At 49.2% G+C, this 17,062-nt stretch overlaps 1 protein-coding gene across 3 annotated transcripts in view; it reads left to right on the top strand.

Annotated features, from left to right (window-relative positions):
* Positions 1-9,356: 9,356 nt before the first annotated feature.
* Positions 9,357-17,062, top strand: part of TENM4 (teneurin transmembrane protein 4) — a 375,996-nt gene continuing 368,290 nt past the window's right edge. The window contains exons 1-2 of one of the 3 annotated variants that reach the window (XM_054576340.1): positions 9,357-9,642; positions 12,888-13,157. In XM_054576340.1, the coding sequence (XP_054432315.1) occupies positions 9,420-9,642; positions 12,888-13,157 (493 nt within the window). In that variant the 5' untranslated portion in view covers positions 9,357-9,419. The remainder of the gene's footprint in view (positions 9,643-12,887; positions 13,158-17,062) is intronic. The other 2 variants (XM_054576339.1, XM_054576338.1) reach the window with 2 other exon arrangements.

The raw sequence follows: 17,062 nt of genomic DNA, 5'->3' as shown, positions 1-17,062 counted from the left end.
AAGAGAAACATCGATTGGTTGCCTCTTGCACACCCTGAGCGAGGACCTGGCCCACGACCCAGGTGTGTGCCCTGACTGGGAATCGAACCAATGGCCTTTCAGTTTGTAGGACAACGCTCAAGCCACTGAGCAACACCATCCAGGGCTCATCTTTTGTCTTGAAGGACTGTTGCCAGGGTACAAGCATTGGACTTATTTTCTGAGACCCCAAGGAGGAGAGCTGAGGCCCACAGAAGGAAGCTAAAAGGAGTCAGGATTCCATGTCAGGAAGCACAGTCAGAGCCGTCCCTGGAGGTAGTACAGGCCCCAGCTTTACACGTGGGTGTGGCCAACAGGTAAAGATGGGACCAAGGCAGTTCAAACACCTATGGCGCATGAGCCGGCTGACCTCTGATGGTACTTTCCATCATACAATCATGAATACATTTTCTGACACTGAGATGCCACCATTTGTAAAGGGGAATCATGGGCTGGTAGATGGCTTCAGGAGGGGAGGATATAGATGGAGGAATCTGGACAACACAGCCATTGCACTGCCTGCTGCTGGCCAAGGGCCTGTCGTGTCCCCAGCCCTGTGTGTCTCAGCCCTTCGAGGGGTCGGGGCAGCCCTGGTGCGAGCTCGCCCACTCGGGACTAGAGGAGCAGTGCCCGCACAGCAGCCGCCTGCCTTCAGACCCTGTCCTGTGACCAGCCCTCCAACAGAAGGGCGAGATGGCCCCTGAGGGCAGCAGCACCCTCTGTCACCTGCCTGCCAGCCGCTGATTAGGGAAGTCCCCACAGCCAGGCTGGGCACATGGCCACACTCCACCCCGAGCCCAAGAAAGCCCTTTCCCAGGCCCACGGTGCTACCTTTCTGTGCAGGGCACACTTTGAGAAGCAGCTGGAAAAGTATTCCTCCCAAGAGCCCAGGTCAGGTGCTAACTCATTTATCCAAGGAATTAATACTAATACTGCTGAAAAAAAAAAAAGAAAAGAAAAGAAAGAAAAGAAAAGAAAAGAAAAGAAAAGAAAAGAAAAGAAAAAAGGAAACAAAGGAACGCTTAAGAGCACTTAAGAAAATTAAAGTAACAGATGACCTGTGTGGGAAGCAGGATAGGTTCTGATTAAAACCTTGAGCCTTAGGGTCTTACAGACCCAAGTTCTGCCACACCTTTGCTGTGAGCCTCTGGGCAAGGTACTTAACCTCTTTAAATCCTCGGCTGCTTCACCTATAAAAGGAGGATGGTTTAGGGGTATAGCGAGGATTAAATGAGATAGTGAATGGAAAGAGCTTGCCATTAGCCACCGTTATTATAACTACTGTTTAAAAAGGCAAGGATTTTCCTGAAGTGACAGGGCCAGAGAAATGTACAAAAGGGAGTACCAACTTGGGAGCCAGATCTCCCAGATTCCAGTGTTGGCATATTGTGCGAACCTGAGCGTCTCTTTGCTATTCTGAACTTCAGTCTCCAAGTCTGTGAAGTGGGTACAATGATGCCTACTTCTCTGGTTTAAACAGCCCAATGCAGTGCCTGGCATAGAACAGATGTCCTTTCTACCCCATTTACCTTCATATCACACTGGCGTTTAAAACAAAGGACTTGCAAGACCAAACTTTGAAGGACTCAGGCAACAAAAAATGTACGATGATTTTACACACGTAGACATACACACAGATACTGCCCAGGGATTATATTTTATAGAACGCATTTTAGCTCTGAAATATTTATGGGCCCTTTCTGACACAGAAAGAACTAAAAATATCACTGTGTGCTTGTTAAGGAACACATATAACCTTTAGGCCAGTGGGAATTCATCAATTTGGTTCGTCCTGGCTGCTTCGGAGGTTTTCAGGAAGCCCGGGGTGGTGACAGCAGCCCCCATCTCCCTGAAGAGCTCTGGCAGGAGCAGAGGGGCCTCAGGAGGGCTGCGCTCCTGAGGAAGTCTCCCTGAGAATGTTCCAGGCCCTGGCCCCTCATAAATAGTGCTGGAGCCCAAGCAAAGGGCCCACGTTTGGTTCTTGAGTTTCACCCTGCACATCAAAAGCTCTCTTGCCCCATCTCCTCTCCTCTCCTTCAGTCCTACACATTGCCCTTCTTCCAGTCCAGATCCTGTCCCCACCCCCGCCCAGAAGAGCCCCTGAAAAACAGCTGGAGCACATGTTCCCCAGAGATCTCAAGATCAAGGCTTTCCGCCACATGCACGATTGCATGTTGTTGTCCACTTGTATTATAATCATCCATGGAAGTTCCTGTTCTTTCTACCAGGCTGCTCACTCCTCACCTCTCGAGCTTTGTCTTGAACCTCCCTCCCTCCCTGGAGTCTGGAGTTCAGGAAAGGCCGGGCCTGTCTGCCCCTGTGTGCTCTCACACCTCTGCTTTCATCCGTGCTGTTACCTAGGGAGGCGTTTTCAAACTGTAGGTTGGCAACCCGTCCATAACTCTAGTTTAGTAGAACAGAGTGAAATAGAAAAGACCAGATTTCACTCATGAGGAAAAGTTAGGCATAGTTTTTGGAATTTTTGTTTTAGTTAGAAATTTATAGGTTTATGTGTGTACTAGATTGTGAAATAAATATCTTTTTACTGCAGGTCAGAGAAATTGGAAATTAGACTTCTTTTCTCTCCTTACCTGAGAACTACCCAGTCCGGCCCGCTTTCACATGACATCCTTGGGTCGTGGTCCAGATGTCACCTTCTCTGGGCAGTGGTCCCTGATTGTGTCTTCACCTCTGGCCCGCTGGGCCTGGCTTAGGGGCCTGTGGTGACCTCCTCCTGCCTCCCTCCCTGTTGGTCTCACCCACTGTCTTCCTGAAGCTCCAAGGAGAAGCAAGCTCCCTGGTCTTGTCCACCAAGGCCTCACACAAGACTTAGAACAGCCGGGTAGGTGGCAATGTTGTGGGGAGGAGGGGAGGTGGCAGAGGGAGAGGGCGAGGGAGGCGGAACAAGCGGGGCTCAGTGTGCTATCTCCGTGCTTCTTCCATAGCATTTAGGACAGAAAAGGTCCTTAGTAATTATTTGCTAAATGAATTAACTTATAGTACTGGGTGGAAGACCTTTCTTCAGGTTTAAATATTCTCTTCTGGCTCAAATCCAGACCCTGACATGTGATCTTATCTCATTTGTAAAATAAGAGAAAATATAAAATAAGAGGGAAATATCTAACCGCATACTTGTTGTAGGAATTAGAAATAATCTGTACAAAGTCCCCGGCACATGAATAGGTGTTCAATTAACAGTAGGTATTTTATTGTTATTGCCTCTTTTCCTGTCTCAAATGATACTCTGACCACCATCACCGCTCTGTGTCTCCCGGGCCCCCCACACTCATGCACCTGTTCAGACCTTCCAGATCCATCCAAGCCCAGCGTAAGAGGAAAAAAAAACCTAAAATGTGGATTTTAGAGTCAATCCCAGTGCCGGCACTGGCTGCACAAACATGATCACTCGACTGAGTCATTTAGCCTCCTCTCTCAGACAAGAAGTAACTAGGGTTCTTGCAGGTACGTGAAAAGCAATGCACAGTGCACCCCTGTTTCTGTCTTTGTCTTGTCCCGAGTCCACTCTCCTTCCCCATACACAGACCAGAAATGACCCCCACGTCAGCATGAGAAGCAGCCTATAAAACTGTCTGCAGTTCCTGCTTTATCAAAGCTCTCATCCTTGTCCCCTACGGCTGACACATCCGAAGAGACAGTGAGTCGTCCCTGAGGGGCTGGCATCCAGCTCACCTCTGGGACCAGAGTCCAGTGCAAGACTAGCCTGTAACAGGGCATGGAAATGAGCTCTCTGAAGGCACCTTGGCGGTGCTCAGGGTTTACCTGGAGAAGGGTTTCGGCAAGCCACGCCTCGAGAGCAGGCCTGAGTCTCACACATGTCATGGATGTGGTCTGTGCCAGCCTCCTCCCATGGGGGCCACAGGCCCTTGGTCTTGGCTATAAACCTTGGCTGGAGCCATGGTTAGACCCTCCTGCTTAGCCTGAGGCCTGCAGCGACTGAGCTGCTAGTCGTGTTCTTCAGGTGTGTTTGCAGCTTGGCTTCCCAGAGCATACTCAGCTGCTTGATTTGCTCTATGTCAAAGCAGTTGTATGATTTGTTGATTGGAAATAACAACAAAGCAGTGAAGATGATCATGATGGCATTAATAGTAATAATTCTTCAATCCCATATGCCTGTAGGTATAAGGCGCATTACAGTTGACAAAGTATCCAACAAACGCAGCATCCTGGGGTGAGGGACGTACCCAGGGCCACACAGCCAGAAAGTGGCTAGGGCCAGACCAGCTCTAAACCTGGAGCCCATTCTGCCTATTACTGTGCATGGCAGAGGGTTCTGGGAAGGAAGATTTGGCAATGGATGCATCCAGCTCTTGATTCACTTCCTTCCTGTATGGTTTTAAGCCAGTTATTTAACTTCTCCAAGCTTTAGGTTTTTCATCACTAAAATGGGACCCATACACAGATGAGGAATGGTGACAATGAAATGGTGACATGTATCCAAAGCATTTCACCCAGTGCCAGGCCTGTGGTACAGCCCGAGTAAGTGGGAGCTGTTGGTGTTACTAGTTCGGTGATGAGGATAACCATGATTACTGGCAGTGCACCAGGGAGTGAGAGGTGAAGCTGCCTCATAGGTCAGGATCCCCACAGGGACCATGTTCATCCCAGATGGTTTAAATGAACAGACTTGAATAAAGAGACCCAGGTGTGGGCAGGTGTGGGCAGGGGAAGGTGACGGTGTGACACCCAGGGTCTATCTGCAGCAGGAACCTGGGGCACCCGGGGCCGGGACAGAGGAGGGCAGGGGAGGAGGTTTGCAGAGCCCTGTAAGAGCAGGAGGCCTGGAGGCGGGGCCCCCTGTGTGGAGGTGGCGTGGACAAAGGGCTACGAAGCAGGGAGAGAGCAGGGGAGCCACACCCCCACCTCTCTCCTACCCTCTTCCTTCCCCTTCCCCGTCAGGTGGCTCCCTGAGGAGAGCCCCGCCACCCCCAGATGCAGATGCTCGGGTGAGGATGGCTGAGACGAGGCAGGTAGCTCTGTGGGGCAGAAAGAGAAAGTACCTGGGAGAGAGGCGGGTGGGGCTGGCAGGTAGTTCTGTGCGCTGTGAGAAGTGGGGGGACAGTTAGGAAGAGTGGGCTAATGAGTTTAGGGGCCGTGGGGAACCCCTGGTCGGCAGGTAAGGAGGGACTGACATGTTTAAACAGCCTGTGGGTGGGGGTCACAGGGGCTGAGCTAGGCCCCCTTCCCCAGCACGTCACCCCTCCTGCTGCCGGGGTCTCAGCATCGCTGTCCTGCAGACCCTTGCTCCGGGGAGCTTCTCCCCACTGTCTCGTCTCCCCTCCCAGCCCCTTCTTTCTCTCTCTAATAAAAGCCACGTTGAATGTGAACCATGACTAACTGACCATCTGTTCGGGAAAAATAAATAAATAAATATTTACTGAATTACTTGGTAAGCCTAAAATGGAAAAAGGTAAAAGGAAATGGGAGCAAGGCAAATGTTTTCTCTGCCTCTGCTTTGTGACAGGGAAGACCTGAGTTTTGAGGCTGTGTTCTTAATAATTTGTAGCCGCTGAGTCTTTGCCTGGAAGCCAGCGTCTTCAGTCAGCAGGCACATACTGATAAGAAGACAGTCATCCACCAATTTAACAGCTTAAAATGTGTCCCAGCCTTATTAACATATGTTTCTGAGGGGCTGTTTCTTCTCCAATTATAACTGACACCTAGCTGGAGACTTTAAAGTGTACCTTTTAAAAATAAATGTGGGTTTGTTTGTTTTTTTCTGATGATAATACTGGCTAACATATATTCAGCACGCCTATGTATCAGCGACCAAGTGTTCCAGGGACATGTATTAATTCATTTAATCCTCAGAACAACCCCAAGAGGTCGGTACTATTTTACAGATGAGGAAACTGAAATACAGTGTGGTTAAATAACTTGTCCTCAGTCACACAGCTGTTAAGTGCGGGCATATACTTCAAACCAGGGCTACTTTTAAAAGAATGCTTCTAAGCAATGCCTATAATTCCATCTGAGATGTACCTAATACATATTTACCTAAGTTGGACTCTCCATATTGTATATTACATAAGACTGGTAAGAAAAACTGAAGTCGATTCACTTATTTACCCCGCACACGTGTCATGGGTTCTGTGGATGCCAGGCCTGGACTCCCAGAGCCGCAGGCCAGGAGAGAAGCAGCCATCTGCTTAGCTGGGCAGCGTATGATGAAACCACATGCACCAAGGTAGAGAGGTTGCAGAATTAATGTCCAGAAAGTGGCTCAATGAGGTGGAAGTGAGACAGGCTGGGCATAGGACAGCGTTTGGACTGAGAACCTGGAATTCACCCTGAAGGCTCTGAAGGGCTGCTAGAGGCACCTAAGAAATGCAGAGGTGTGATCTGGGCTTTAGAAATGCACATGGCATGGCAAATAAAGGCGATACGCTCTAGCAATTATATCCACATGCCAAGTTCAACTGCCTGGGTCAGAACTGTGGCTCGCCACTCATGGGCTGTGTGATCTTGGACAGGACACTTCACCTTGCAATTTCTCATCTGTGATTTGCAGACATAGTACCTATATCACTGGATTGAAGTGAGGATTAAAATGTTTCCATATATAGTATTAGTAAAAGTAAGTACTCAATAAGTATTAGCTACTGTTAAAATTATACGGGCTATTATTAATACCATTATTAATATTGTGAATTATTAGCAACTACTGTTAATAATGGCTAACATTACTTGAGTGCTTACACTTATTATTACCATCCTTGTCACCTAGGGGTGGGTTGGAGGTGAAGGGCCAGAGGTCACAGGAGCTAGACAGCAGTCACCATAAATCCTCATCGAAATTAGACCAGAACAGCGCTTTGGGTCAAAAGCTATTACTAGGTCATCAATTTTGGGAGTTATAATCAGCCTTTTTTTTTTAAATTGAAAGAAAATGAATTACGAAATGTCAGAGAACATTGCTCATTCTATGGTAACTTTGGTGTGAATCTTATTTCGATTTTATATACTTAAACACACACTCACATAGATAAATGTGTGTTCAGGTCACAATGTAAGGTGTTTTTCAAATCATGAATTCCAGAGTCTGTTTTACGCACGCTGGAGCAGAAGGTGGCTTCACCAGTGCCCTCCCCTCGGGCACAAAAACACCATCATCCTGTCAGTCCACGCCAAGAGCTCAGAGCTCTTAAGTTTGAGCCCCAGTAAAGGATTTGATTTCTGTGTACCCTAGGTCATACTCCTGTCCCAGCACTAGTTTCCAGGGATAGTTTGAGAACTGGGTCTTCCATGTTGATTGGCTCTTGTTACAGCCCTAAGGCATTGTCGTCTGTTTAGTAATGCTGGCTCTGCCACTCACTCACCACGTGGCCTTGGGCAGGAGGCTGTATGGCTCTGTGTCACTGTTGTCCCATGTGTAAAAGGGGGTGAAAATCATTGTCTTATATGCTTCATGGTTATAATGAGGCACCAATAAAATCACAAATGTTTGCACTCTTTCAAAATCATGGAGCACATGTAAAGGAAAGTCTACAGTAGATATTTGGGACCTATGATAAATCCCAAGACACCGAGTGGTAACCTCAGACATTCCCTTGCTGAGCAAAGCAATGCAGCTTTTCAGGTTAGGACATATGGACCTGTTTGAGTGGATCTACAGAGCTCTTTAAGGAGGACAGTGTCTGCATTGGAGCCAAGGTAAGACCTGACCATCAGAGAGCCTCTGGAGTTTTGGGACGGAAGAGAGCATCTCCAGGCCAAAGGGATGCTTCAGATGTCTATGGTTAAAGGTAGAATTTGGAAACCATTAGTCCTCAGACCAAAATGACTCATCAGTATGTTTTGTTTGGCCTGTAAAGTATTTTGAAATTATATTAAAAAAAAAATAATGGATAGCATTTAAAAATCATACATTTTACATTTAAGTCCAAATTTCCAGCTTGTCTTAAAAATTCACAAGGCACCCTGCACTCCTCCATCGCAGCATTGACAGGAACGGGTAGCCGCTGCCCTCTTGGACAGGCCCACCTGTCCGTCTGTCAGCGGCCTGACCCCCACACTGCGACCCCATGCGACACTGCAGCTCTCACTCTGTGGTTCCTCTAGTAGTTACACAGTGGAGTGTTTTGTATACCCATGTTGCTCGGAAAAGTGGAACAATGAAACAAAGAACTGAGTAGGCTGTATGTGTCAAGAGCTCTCATCATACCTTGTGCAGGATGTTCTACTTTCCTTCTGTGCTGAACTGCCGGCTACCCCAGAGCCGAAGGAAAACATTTGGGAGGACAAAGAGGGTGCTTTGACAGCTTTAAAAAATCCTGGGGTGTCAGTCTAGGGCCAAAGGTCAAGATGAGGGAAAGAGGAAAAAGGGAGATTATGAGCTTTCCACCAATCAGACACCCTGGCAACACCCAGACGTATGGGGCAGGCACTGTACCTTCCCCAGGGGCTGAAGGTGCCACCGCTGAGATGGCGAGTCTGAAGGAGAGGGGGTCCTCTCTCCAGGCTGCCTGGCAATCAGAGTTAGCCTAGCCAGAGGGACACTTTCGTGCAATGAGAATGGGAAGAAGGGGGACATGAGAGCATAGAAAACACTTAAGTTTAGAGCCAGGCAGGTCTGCGTTCAGGTTCTGGCTTTGTTACTTACCACCTCATGACCTTGAAGAATGTTCTGAACCTCAGTTTTCTCCACTGTCAGATGAGGATTAGTGGGCCAGTTAATTAAACCAATGTGTATTACATGTGCCAGGATTCACTCAAGGTACTATAGACCAGGAGTGGGAAAACAGGTAAAGCCCCTGCTCTCATGGAGCTTATGTATTAGTGGAAGAAAACAAACAATAAGCAAGTAATTAATTACCCGGTGGTGATAGCGTGGATTGGTTGTTTACACCTTGGCTCATTTGATTTAATGAGATAATGAGTGCAAAGTGCTTACCCCAAAATGAATGAATATAGTCATTCATTTTACAAATTCTTAAGGAGCCACAGTTCCGTGTCAGGCCCTACCGCAGCTAGGACGTGATGTGAACAAACACGTGATTCCTGTCGAGGAGGATTAGGAAAACTAGTGTCCTCTGGCCTTCATTGGCTTTCTTGACACAGACCGTGCTGAAGGGACAGGCTGAGCCATCTGCATGGTGAAAAGGCAGAGGAGCAGAAAGGCTCCTGGAGGCTCTGGGTGTGAGGACCCCCTTGCTACTTATGGCTGTGTGGCTTTGGAGCTGTGCCCTCACCTCTCAGAGCCCGAGGCCCTTCTCTGCAGCTTTGCAGGGAGAATCGAGGTCCAGGATGCACCAGGCTATTGTCTTTGCTTCCTGGGGCTCAAGTTCGCTCCTTTTCTTTTCCTTTCCCCGGCTCCAGACCACTCAGCCCTGAGTGCGGCGAGGACCCTGTTCGTGGATGTGGAGGAGTGTGGGCCGGAGGCCATGGACGTGAAGGAGAGGAAGCCATACCGCTCGCTGACCCGGCGCCGCGACGCCGAGCGCCGCTACACCGGCTCCTCCGCGGACAGCGAGGAGGGCAAGGCCCCGCAGAAGTCCTACAGCTCCAGCGAGACCCTGAAGGCCTATGACCAGGACGCCCGCCTCGCTTACGGCAGCCGCATCAAGGACATGGTGCCTCAGGAGGCCGAGGAGTTCTGCCGCACAGGTGAGGGTGGGCTGCGGGCAGACCGTGGGCCAGGTGAGCACGCAGGTGTGCCCGTGGGCGTGCGCTCAAGGGCACAGCAAGGCGAGCGAGGGCGCCGCTTCAACACCAAGTCTGGTATCTTGGCACCAGTATCTAGTCAAAGCCTGCCCTGCAGTTCATTCTTACTTCATTCTGATGGTCACCCAGTTAGTAAGTATAATGAGGTGGTTAGGAGCTGGGTTCTGTGTGGTGTCAGACGGCCGGGGGGTTGAGTTCATAGCCTCAGGCTCTCCTTTCAGCCTCAGTCCTCACCTGCTGGGTGGGCATGAGTGGTCTCCCTACTGCACTGAATTGTTATGAGGACTAATGAGATGACGTGTTTTGGTGGTAAGATGATACCACCAAGTGCTGAATGTCTTAGTTATTAGTTTTGTCATTTGTTCATGTATTTATTCATTCAACAAACACAGTACCTTTTTGTGTCAAGCACTGTCCTGACCTTGAGTGGAAGCTGTTTTTGAGACCTAAAAACTTAGTAATTTGGCGGCTATCCTGGCTCCCACGCCTTCATTTCCTATACACTGTAGTTACTGAAGTCGATCCATCCATCTACTCCAGAATACCTTTCAAATTCGCCTCCCTTCTCCATCCCCTCTGCCACTGTTCCAGGTCAGGCCCCTATCATTTCTCTGAGAGGGCTGACTACAACGCCCTGCCCAGTGCTGCCCCCTATGGACTATTCTCTGCACTGCAGCTGGAGTGAAGTTGGAAATAACACCCCGTTGCTCTTACCCTGAGCTCTTTATTAACCTGGCTTAGTAGGGCTTACCCCATATTCATTTGTCTTTGGGGATTATTTTACCACCTACCTCTCCACCTCACCACCCATGCTCCAGACCCACTGGACTCTCATTATTTCCACACCTACCATGATATATGTTCTCTACCCTGGTGCCTCTGTGCTTCCTGTGATTCTGCCTGCAGTGCCTTGAGCCTTCTTTGATGCCTCATGGGCCCCTACCAGTTCCTTCATGTTCATGCAGCCCTCCCTGATTCTGCTCTGTCCACTCCCCTTCTACGGACAGGGTTAGCCAGGCATGGTGCCGTACAATTTATATATGTTTTGACATTGTTATTTTATCCTTACACCACCACCAAGTTGAATCATTTGCCCAGGATCACAGAGGTAAGAAGAGATGGGCAGACATACACACCCATGGAGCCTGACAGCCTACGGTGGCCTCCCCCACAGGCCTGGATCCCCATGAAAGCTGACTTGTTAGCAAGGCTGCCTCTCAGGCTTGAAAGATGAGCGGTCTGCTCCTTTTCCCCAGCTTGCGGGTGAGAGGTCAAACTCTGGCATTAGACAGACCTGGGTCTGAATTCTGGCTCTGCCACTGCTACTACTCCCAGCCTCTTCCCTTGGGCAATGGGAAGATGGTCAGAATTAATAAGGACTATAAATAAAGCACTTGACACAGTACCTGGCACAGAGCAGATGCTTCATAAATGCTGCCTACTACTAATTGTCATCTCTGGGTCTCACTGAGGGGAAGGGACAAAATGGTATTAAAGCTTTTCTCCAGCTCTGTCCTGCCCGTGGTGATAGAGCTCAGTGAGCCCTGGCAGGTCCCGCTTGGCCTGGATGCCACCCTAGCACATGAGGCTGCAGAAGGAGTCCCTTCTTGTCTTTGTAAATGACAAACAAGAAGCATTCTCATCTCATAGGCAGGCATGAGCATTGCCATTTACAAAATACTCTCTCTCTCCTTACCTCCCCGGATCCACAAAAATACTGAGGGTAGCAAGTCATAGGTTATTGCCCCACTTTAAAAGGAAAACATAGGCCCAGGTGATGTCACCAGCCCAAGATTGCACAGCTAGATGTTGAGTGAGGTGGGATGTCAGTCTGTATCCTGGGCTCCTCAAGAAAGAGGCCAAAAAGACTTAAAGCAAACAGGAGGATGTCTCATGTTTGATAAAATAAATCCTATACTCTCACACATCAGAGGGACCAGGCTGGCTCAACGGGATCGCTGAGTCCTTAGAGCGAGCCCTCACCTTGCATTTCTCCAGTCCTGGGATGTCTCAGCTCACTCATATTGACACTGAGTCTGGCTGCTTAAAAGGGCGTGCGTGGCAAGTCATATGGAAATCAATGCAGCCAGGGCTGTTTATTGCAAATAAATTTGATTTTTCTCTGAATGTAGCAGTCATTCTTCATAATGTGTGACTGGTCTCCCTGGAGAGGGCTGGCCCAGAGAAGCAGGAATGGGGGATGGGGTGGGGAAGCTGCGGGGTGGACAGGACAGGGGTGGGCAAAGGAGATCAGAGGGAGGCAAACTGGGCCTGCAGGAAGTGTGGTGCGCGTCAAGGCTGGGAAGCAGACTGAGAGAATGTAGGCTCCAGTTTGGAGTTTTCTTCTACTTAGAATGAGAACAAAAGAGGAGAGCAAACTGGGCTATGGCGCGTAGGGGTGATATTCAAAATGTTTAACATCTGGTATGTCCCACACTCTGAAGAGCCCAGAGACCCCTGCTGCACAGAGCCTGCTGACATTAACCTTTTAGTAACTGCATCAGGGCGAGACTGGGAGGTGATCTCATCATGGTGGGTGGGGGCACTATAGGGAAGGGGCTGATGTAGGCAGAGCAGAGCTTGGGAGCACTGGATATGAGGGTTAGGCTTCAGTTATGGACTAAGCAGTATGGAACTATTGTATGACTTTAACCTCCTTGCTGGCGAGTGCCACGCCCCCACCCCACCTGGAAGAGGAGATTTGAGTAGAACAAAGGCGCTCCATTTATTTTAGCAGACATTTATTTGGCCCCTCTAAGTAGCAGATTTTTTTTTCTGGGCACAAGAATGAGCAGGGCATGGTCCCTGTCCCTGATCGAGGTCATCAGTGGAGGAGTCAGGCCCCGAAGTCTGTGCTGGATGACAGGGGCCAGGAACTTTCAGAGGAAGAAGCTGTGACTTCTGCACGAGGGGTAGGATTGGAGGAGGCGCCACAGAGGAGGTGCCCTCCAAGTTGCCTTTGCTTAAAGGGTGTAGAGGATTTGAGCTGGTAGGGAAGGGGCAGAAGGAGGCATCCAGGCAGAGGAGAGGCATGGAACAGCATGCCTCGAAGGAGAGCAGCAAGAGCTCGAGCAGAGTGAGCTCCAAGGACAGCAGTAAGTCCTGGGGTGAGGGGCCAGGCTACTGGTGGGAAGACCTCCCCGACCCCCGTCAACACTCTAACCAAGTTTATCTTGGTTTCCCCCCAGGAGCCAACTTCTCCCTACGTGAGCTGGGGCTGGGGGAGGTGACGCCGCCTCATGGGACCCTATACCGCACAGACATCGGCCTGCCCCACTGCGGCTACTCCATGGGGGCCAGCTCTGACGCCGACGTGGAGGCCGACACCGTGCTGTCCCCTGAGCACCCTGTGCGACTGTGGGGCCGGAGCACACGGTCTGGCCGCAGCTCCTGCCTGTCCAGCCGGGCCAACTCCAACCTCACGCTCACCGACACGGAGCACGAGAACACCGAGACCGGTGAGTGGTCCTCTTGGCCTGTGCTGGGCACCAGGGTCGCGGGACTGGGTTTTAATTAAACCATTGATTGTGTGCTCCATGACTTGGGGCTCAGGCGAAGTTGGGGAAAATTGCTTTGCTCTCAGTGGTCAAAAGTGAGAGCTTTTTGCGCAGTCACATGAAATACCCACCAACTGGTGACATGACAGAAATTAGGTCTTGGTTCTTTCTTTCCAGATTAGGGAGCTGCCTAAGGGATGAGGGAGCAGAGGAGCCAGGGGATGCTGGAACCTATCCCCGACAGCTTGTCTGCTAAGGCGTGGGCCTCACTGATCCTGCCTGAGCCCTGCTCGTGCAGACTCCAGCCTGCAGGTGCTCAGCAGTCCTGGGCAACTGCTGGGGATGCTGCCCCACTCCAGGATTTTATGTTGATCAGAGGAAGGCTTCAAAACATAAACTGTCATGTTGGAGTAACTTGAAACTTGAGGTTTTGCTTTAGCTTTCTCCCATCTGCAGATTTGGGGAAGTGCTGGCTGTTCTGGACTCCTTATTCTACCCCTGTCTCTGCAGCCCCTTCTTCCAAGGCTTCCTTTCTGTGGTGCAGGAAAGGGAATCTGATTTCAGAATTTTCCTGCTTACTCTCAGACCTGAGGGGCTCTGAATTAGCTGCAGCCCACAGTTTGCTGCAGGGGGTGTGTGTGTGTGTGTGTGTGTGTGTGTGTGTGTAGGCAGTGGGGGGTACTGGCAGTGGATCTCCCTTTCTTTTGTGTGTTGTGCCCCACTTGTCCCTGGGTAGCGGTGCGGACCCAAGTCTGCTCTGAGGATGGTCCTACTGGAGTCTGGCAGCAAAGATTTAGGGAGGGTGGCAGAGATCAGAGACAGCCCCTCTGCCTGAGGGAGGCTTTTGTTTCTCAGAAGTCCAGTGAGCAAGCAGGTCTGCTGGTGCTTTGACCCCAAAAGTAGGAAGGGGATGTGGGGAGGGCGGTCTGAATGAGCACTGCAAGAGCCAAGCTCGGCAGCAGGGCCCCCTACTGGTTTCCAGCGCTAGCTTTAGAGTTGAAGGCTTAGGTGGATTCGTCTCTGAAAAGGATGTTCCAGCTGGGTTACACAGGATGCAATTCCAGATGTGGGATTGAACAGAAGACAGGTAAAGTCATGGTCAGATTTGGGAAATTTACCTCTTTAAAGAGTCAGGTGCACAGAGTTCTGTATCCATTTTGCCACCCCTCCCACGTAACATAGAGGTTTTCTTAGGGAGTCTGTGCCCCTGTCTGAGGGGAAGGAGAACAGCAGGTCATGGATACTGGCTTGGCAGTGTAAGCCTCCCCTGACCCCAAACCAGCACCCTGAGAGGGCCAGTGAGCTCTGCGCCTGAAGAGCTCCCCCGCCCTGCAGTGGGGAGCCAGCCCCACTTGTCATCTACCGTATTTTGCCATGTGTGATGAGAACTTTTTGCCCAAATTTCTGAGGGAAAAATAAGGATGCACATTATACATGGGTAGTACTAATTCTGTACTTATATAAATGTTTTTAATTCTTTTATTTATGCTTATGTGTTAAAAGTGTAACTCTAGAAAGCAATGACATCCGTATGCAAAATAATACCCTGCAGTACAATAATCTGTTTTGTTTCTAAATAGAAATAAATTTAAAATGAATTCAAAAATTAAAATGAAAGGGTTTTACTTTCTGAAAGTCTGGGCCAAAAACGTGGGTGCACATTATACACGGCAAAATATGGTACCTTCCCACCAAGGCCCGAGCCCAGCCAGCGGCCTGTCCTCTCCCCACCAGGGCACCCATATGGTGTGTGAGGCCTCTGCAGAGACAGGATACTTCTGTTCCATCACTGACCTGGGATGTAGCACCAGATAAGTTGGATCCTTTCGCTGGACCAACTTCAGTTTCCTCATCTATTAAATAAGTGATTTAAATGAAATCAGAATTGACTGTATTCTGAGAACATTAATAGTTCTTGGATGGGAGGGAAAGGAATTTGACTCTGTGGTCAAATAATGTAGGAAACACTGGGTTAAAGGAACTTAAGTTGGTTTCTTTGTGCAGAACTTTTCAGAGATTCTAAAATATGTTAATGTGCATGCTATTGGATAAATTACCAAGGAGCAATAGAAGCAACATTCCCCAAATTGATCTGAGCACAGAACCCTCTATTCCCAGAGCATCTGCTTGGGTCCGTGTTCTAATGATCTTTTTGGGTATAACTGAGCTGAATCATCTGCAAGCCCAGTCAGATCTAGGATTCTATAATTCTAAGTGCTTACATTAAGATGAAGGTGCACAAGAAAAGGATAATAATAGCATGAACAATTCATAGCTGTTGCTGATTATCAGACCCCCAGCACAGTGCTAAATATGTTAGTGATACGGTCTCACTGACTCATTCTATTCTACAACCCTGTGAGGTATATTTTATTATCGCCCCCTGAACAAAATAAGGCAACTGCAACACCAAAAGGTTAAGCAACCTACACAGGTCACAGCTAGTAAGATGGGACTTGAAATCTGGCCTGTGTAACTCTAAAATCCTTACTCTTGCATCCCTAGTTAGGGTGAATTTCCTCTATAGCAAGCTTCTTGCCATGGTGACAAATGATCACTTTTTCATAAAGTCATGACAGAGTGAGGTGCACACCGCCCACATTATTGTATATTCCCTGAGAGCTGAATTACTGCTGAATTAAGCCTCTGTTGGGTGATAATGACACAGTCAATGAGCCTGAAGAGCCTCAGCCTTTGATAATGGGGACAGGGAAATGGCTGCCTGCTCCCCCTGGCTGCGCCCCCCTCTCCTTCTGATTATCCATTTCTGCTCTGGCCGCCACATGCTAAGCCTCACTGTACTCAGGGAAGGAGCAGGCAAAGGAGGTGGGCACAGGAATCTAACACAGAGCCCCTGGCCCCTGCATCCCTTCCAGATCTGGATTCCCCAAACCCAGACACCCCACGGTGCCCATGCCCTTGTCCACTTTCTCCCAGTTGGAAATTACATTAACAGCTTTGTTCTACTCGGGTCTAAATGACAGTGACTCACACTGACAGTAAATGAGCCATAGGAATGGCTCCCTCTTATCCATTGATGAGGTTGACAGTACTCTTGCTCACACCATTGTCTCCTCAATTTACAGCTGAAGACGGGCTCAGAGAGACGAAGGGCACACGGGCCTCATCTCATTGAGCTGGAGCCAAGCTCTCCTTCAGTCTGGCTCTTTCTCTTGCTCTCTTCTCCCTGTCCCCCCATCTCTTCAGTCTTCCTCCCGTGACCCTTCTCTTTCTCTCATTCATGCTACTGGTCCCCTTTCTCTGCAATGAGAACTCAGATCTCACCATCAGAACAGGGCTCAATTCCACAGGACATGTACAGCAACACATCACAGTGTGGATACTTTTCAGGAGTAGAGGGAGGACATACTGAGGGCCTACTGTGTATATAACCACTGAACATATGCAATTGATTGCTGTGAATCCTTGTGACAACACTGGTATTTCCATCTCCTGGATGGGAGAACTGAGACCCCAGAAAGGTCAACTCACCCACCAGAGATTGCACAGGCAGTGAGTCTTCAAGTCGGCAAAGCTTGGATTTGAACTCAGATCTCTATGATCCTGTAGTCTGAGCCCTTTTCCTGGCTCCATTTGAATCATCAAGAGTGCTGGCCTTTCAGTTGAGGCCACCAAAAATGTGTGACCGGTTTCTCAGAGCTCCTTACCAGATGCAAATGCAAAGCACAATCCCCAGAAACTTCCAGCACCAGGAACCAGGCTCTGCCTCCACCCACACCCGGCCTTGCATTAGTCAATAGTAATTGTCAACAGTATTGATAGCGGTGGAGGCTTCTGCTGAGGTCACAGGGATGCTGCATGCAGCTGCCATCAATAATAACTTTTATGGGGTCCATTAAAGCCAA

Source organism: Pteronotus mesoamericanus, unplaced genomic scaffold, assembly GCF_021234165.1.
Source record: "Pteronotus mesoamericanus isolate MK-2021 breed Mesoamerican mustached bat unplaced genomic scaffold, CSHL_Meso_final contig_33, whole genome shotgun sequence".
NCBI classification, from domain to species: Eukaryota; Metazoa; Chordata; class Mammalia; order Chiroptera; family Mormoopidae; genus Pteronotus; species Pteronotus mesoamericanus.
This window is presented reverse-complemented; position numbering and strand designations above follow the sequence as displayed.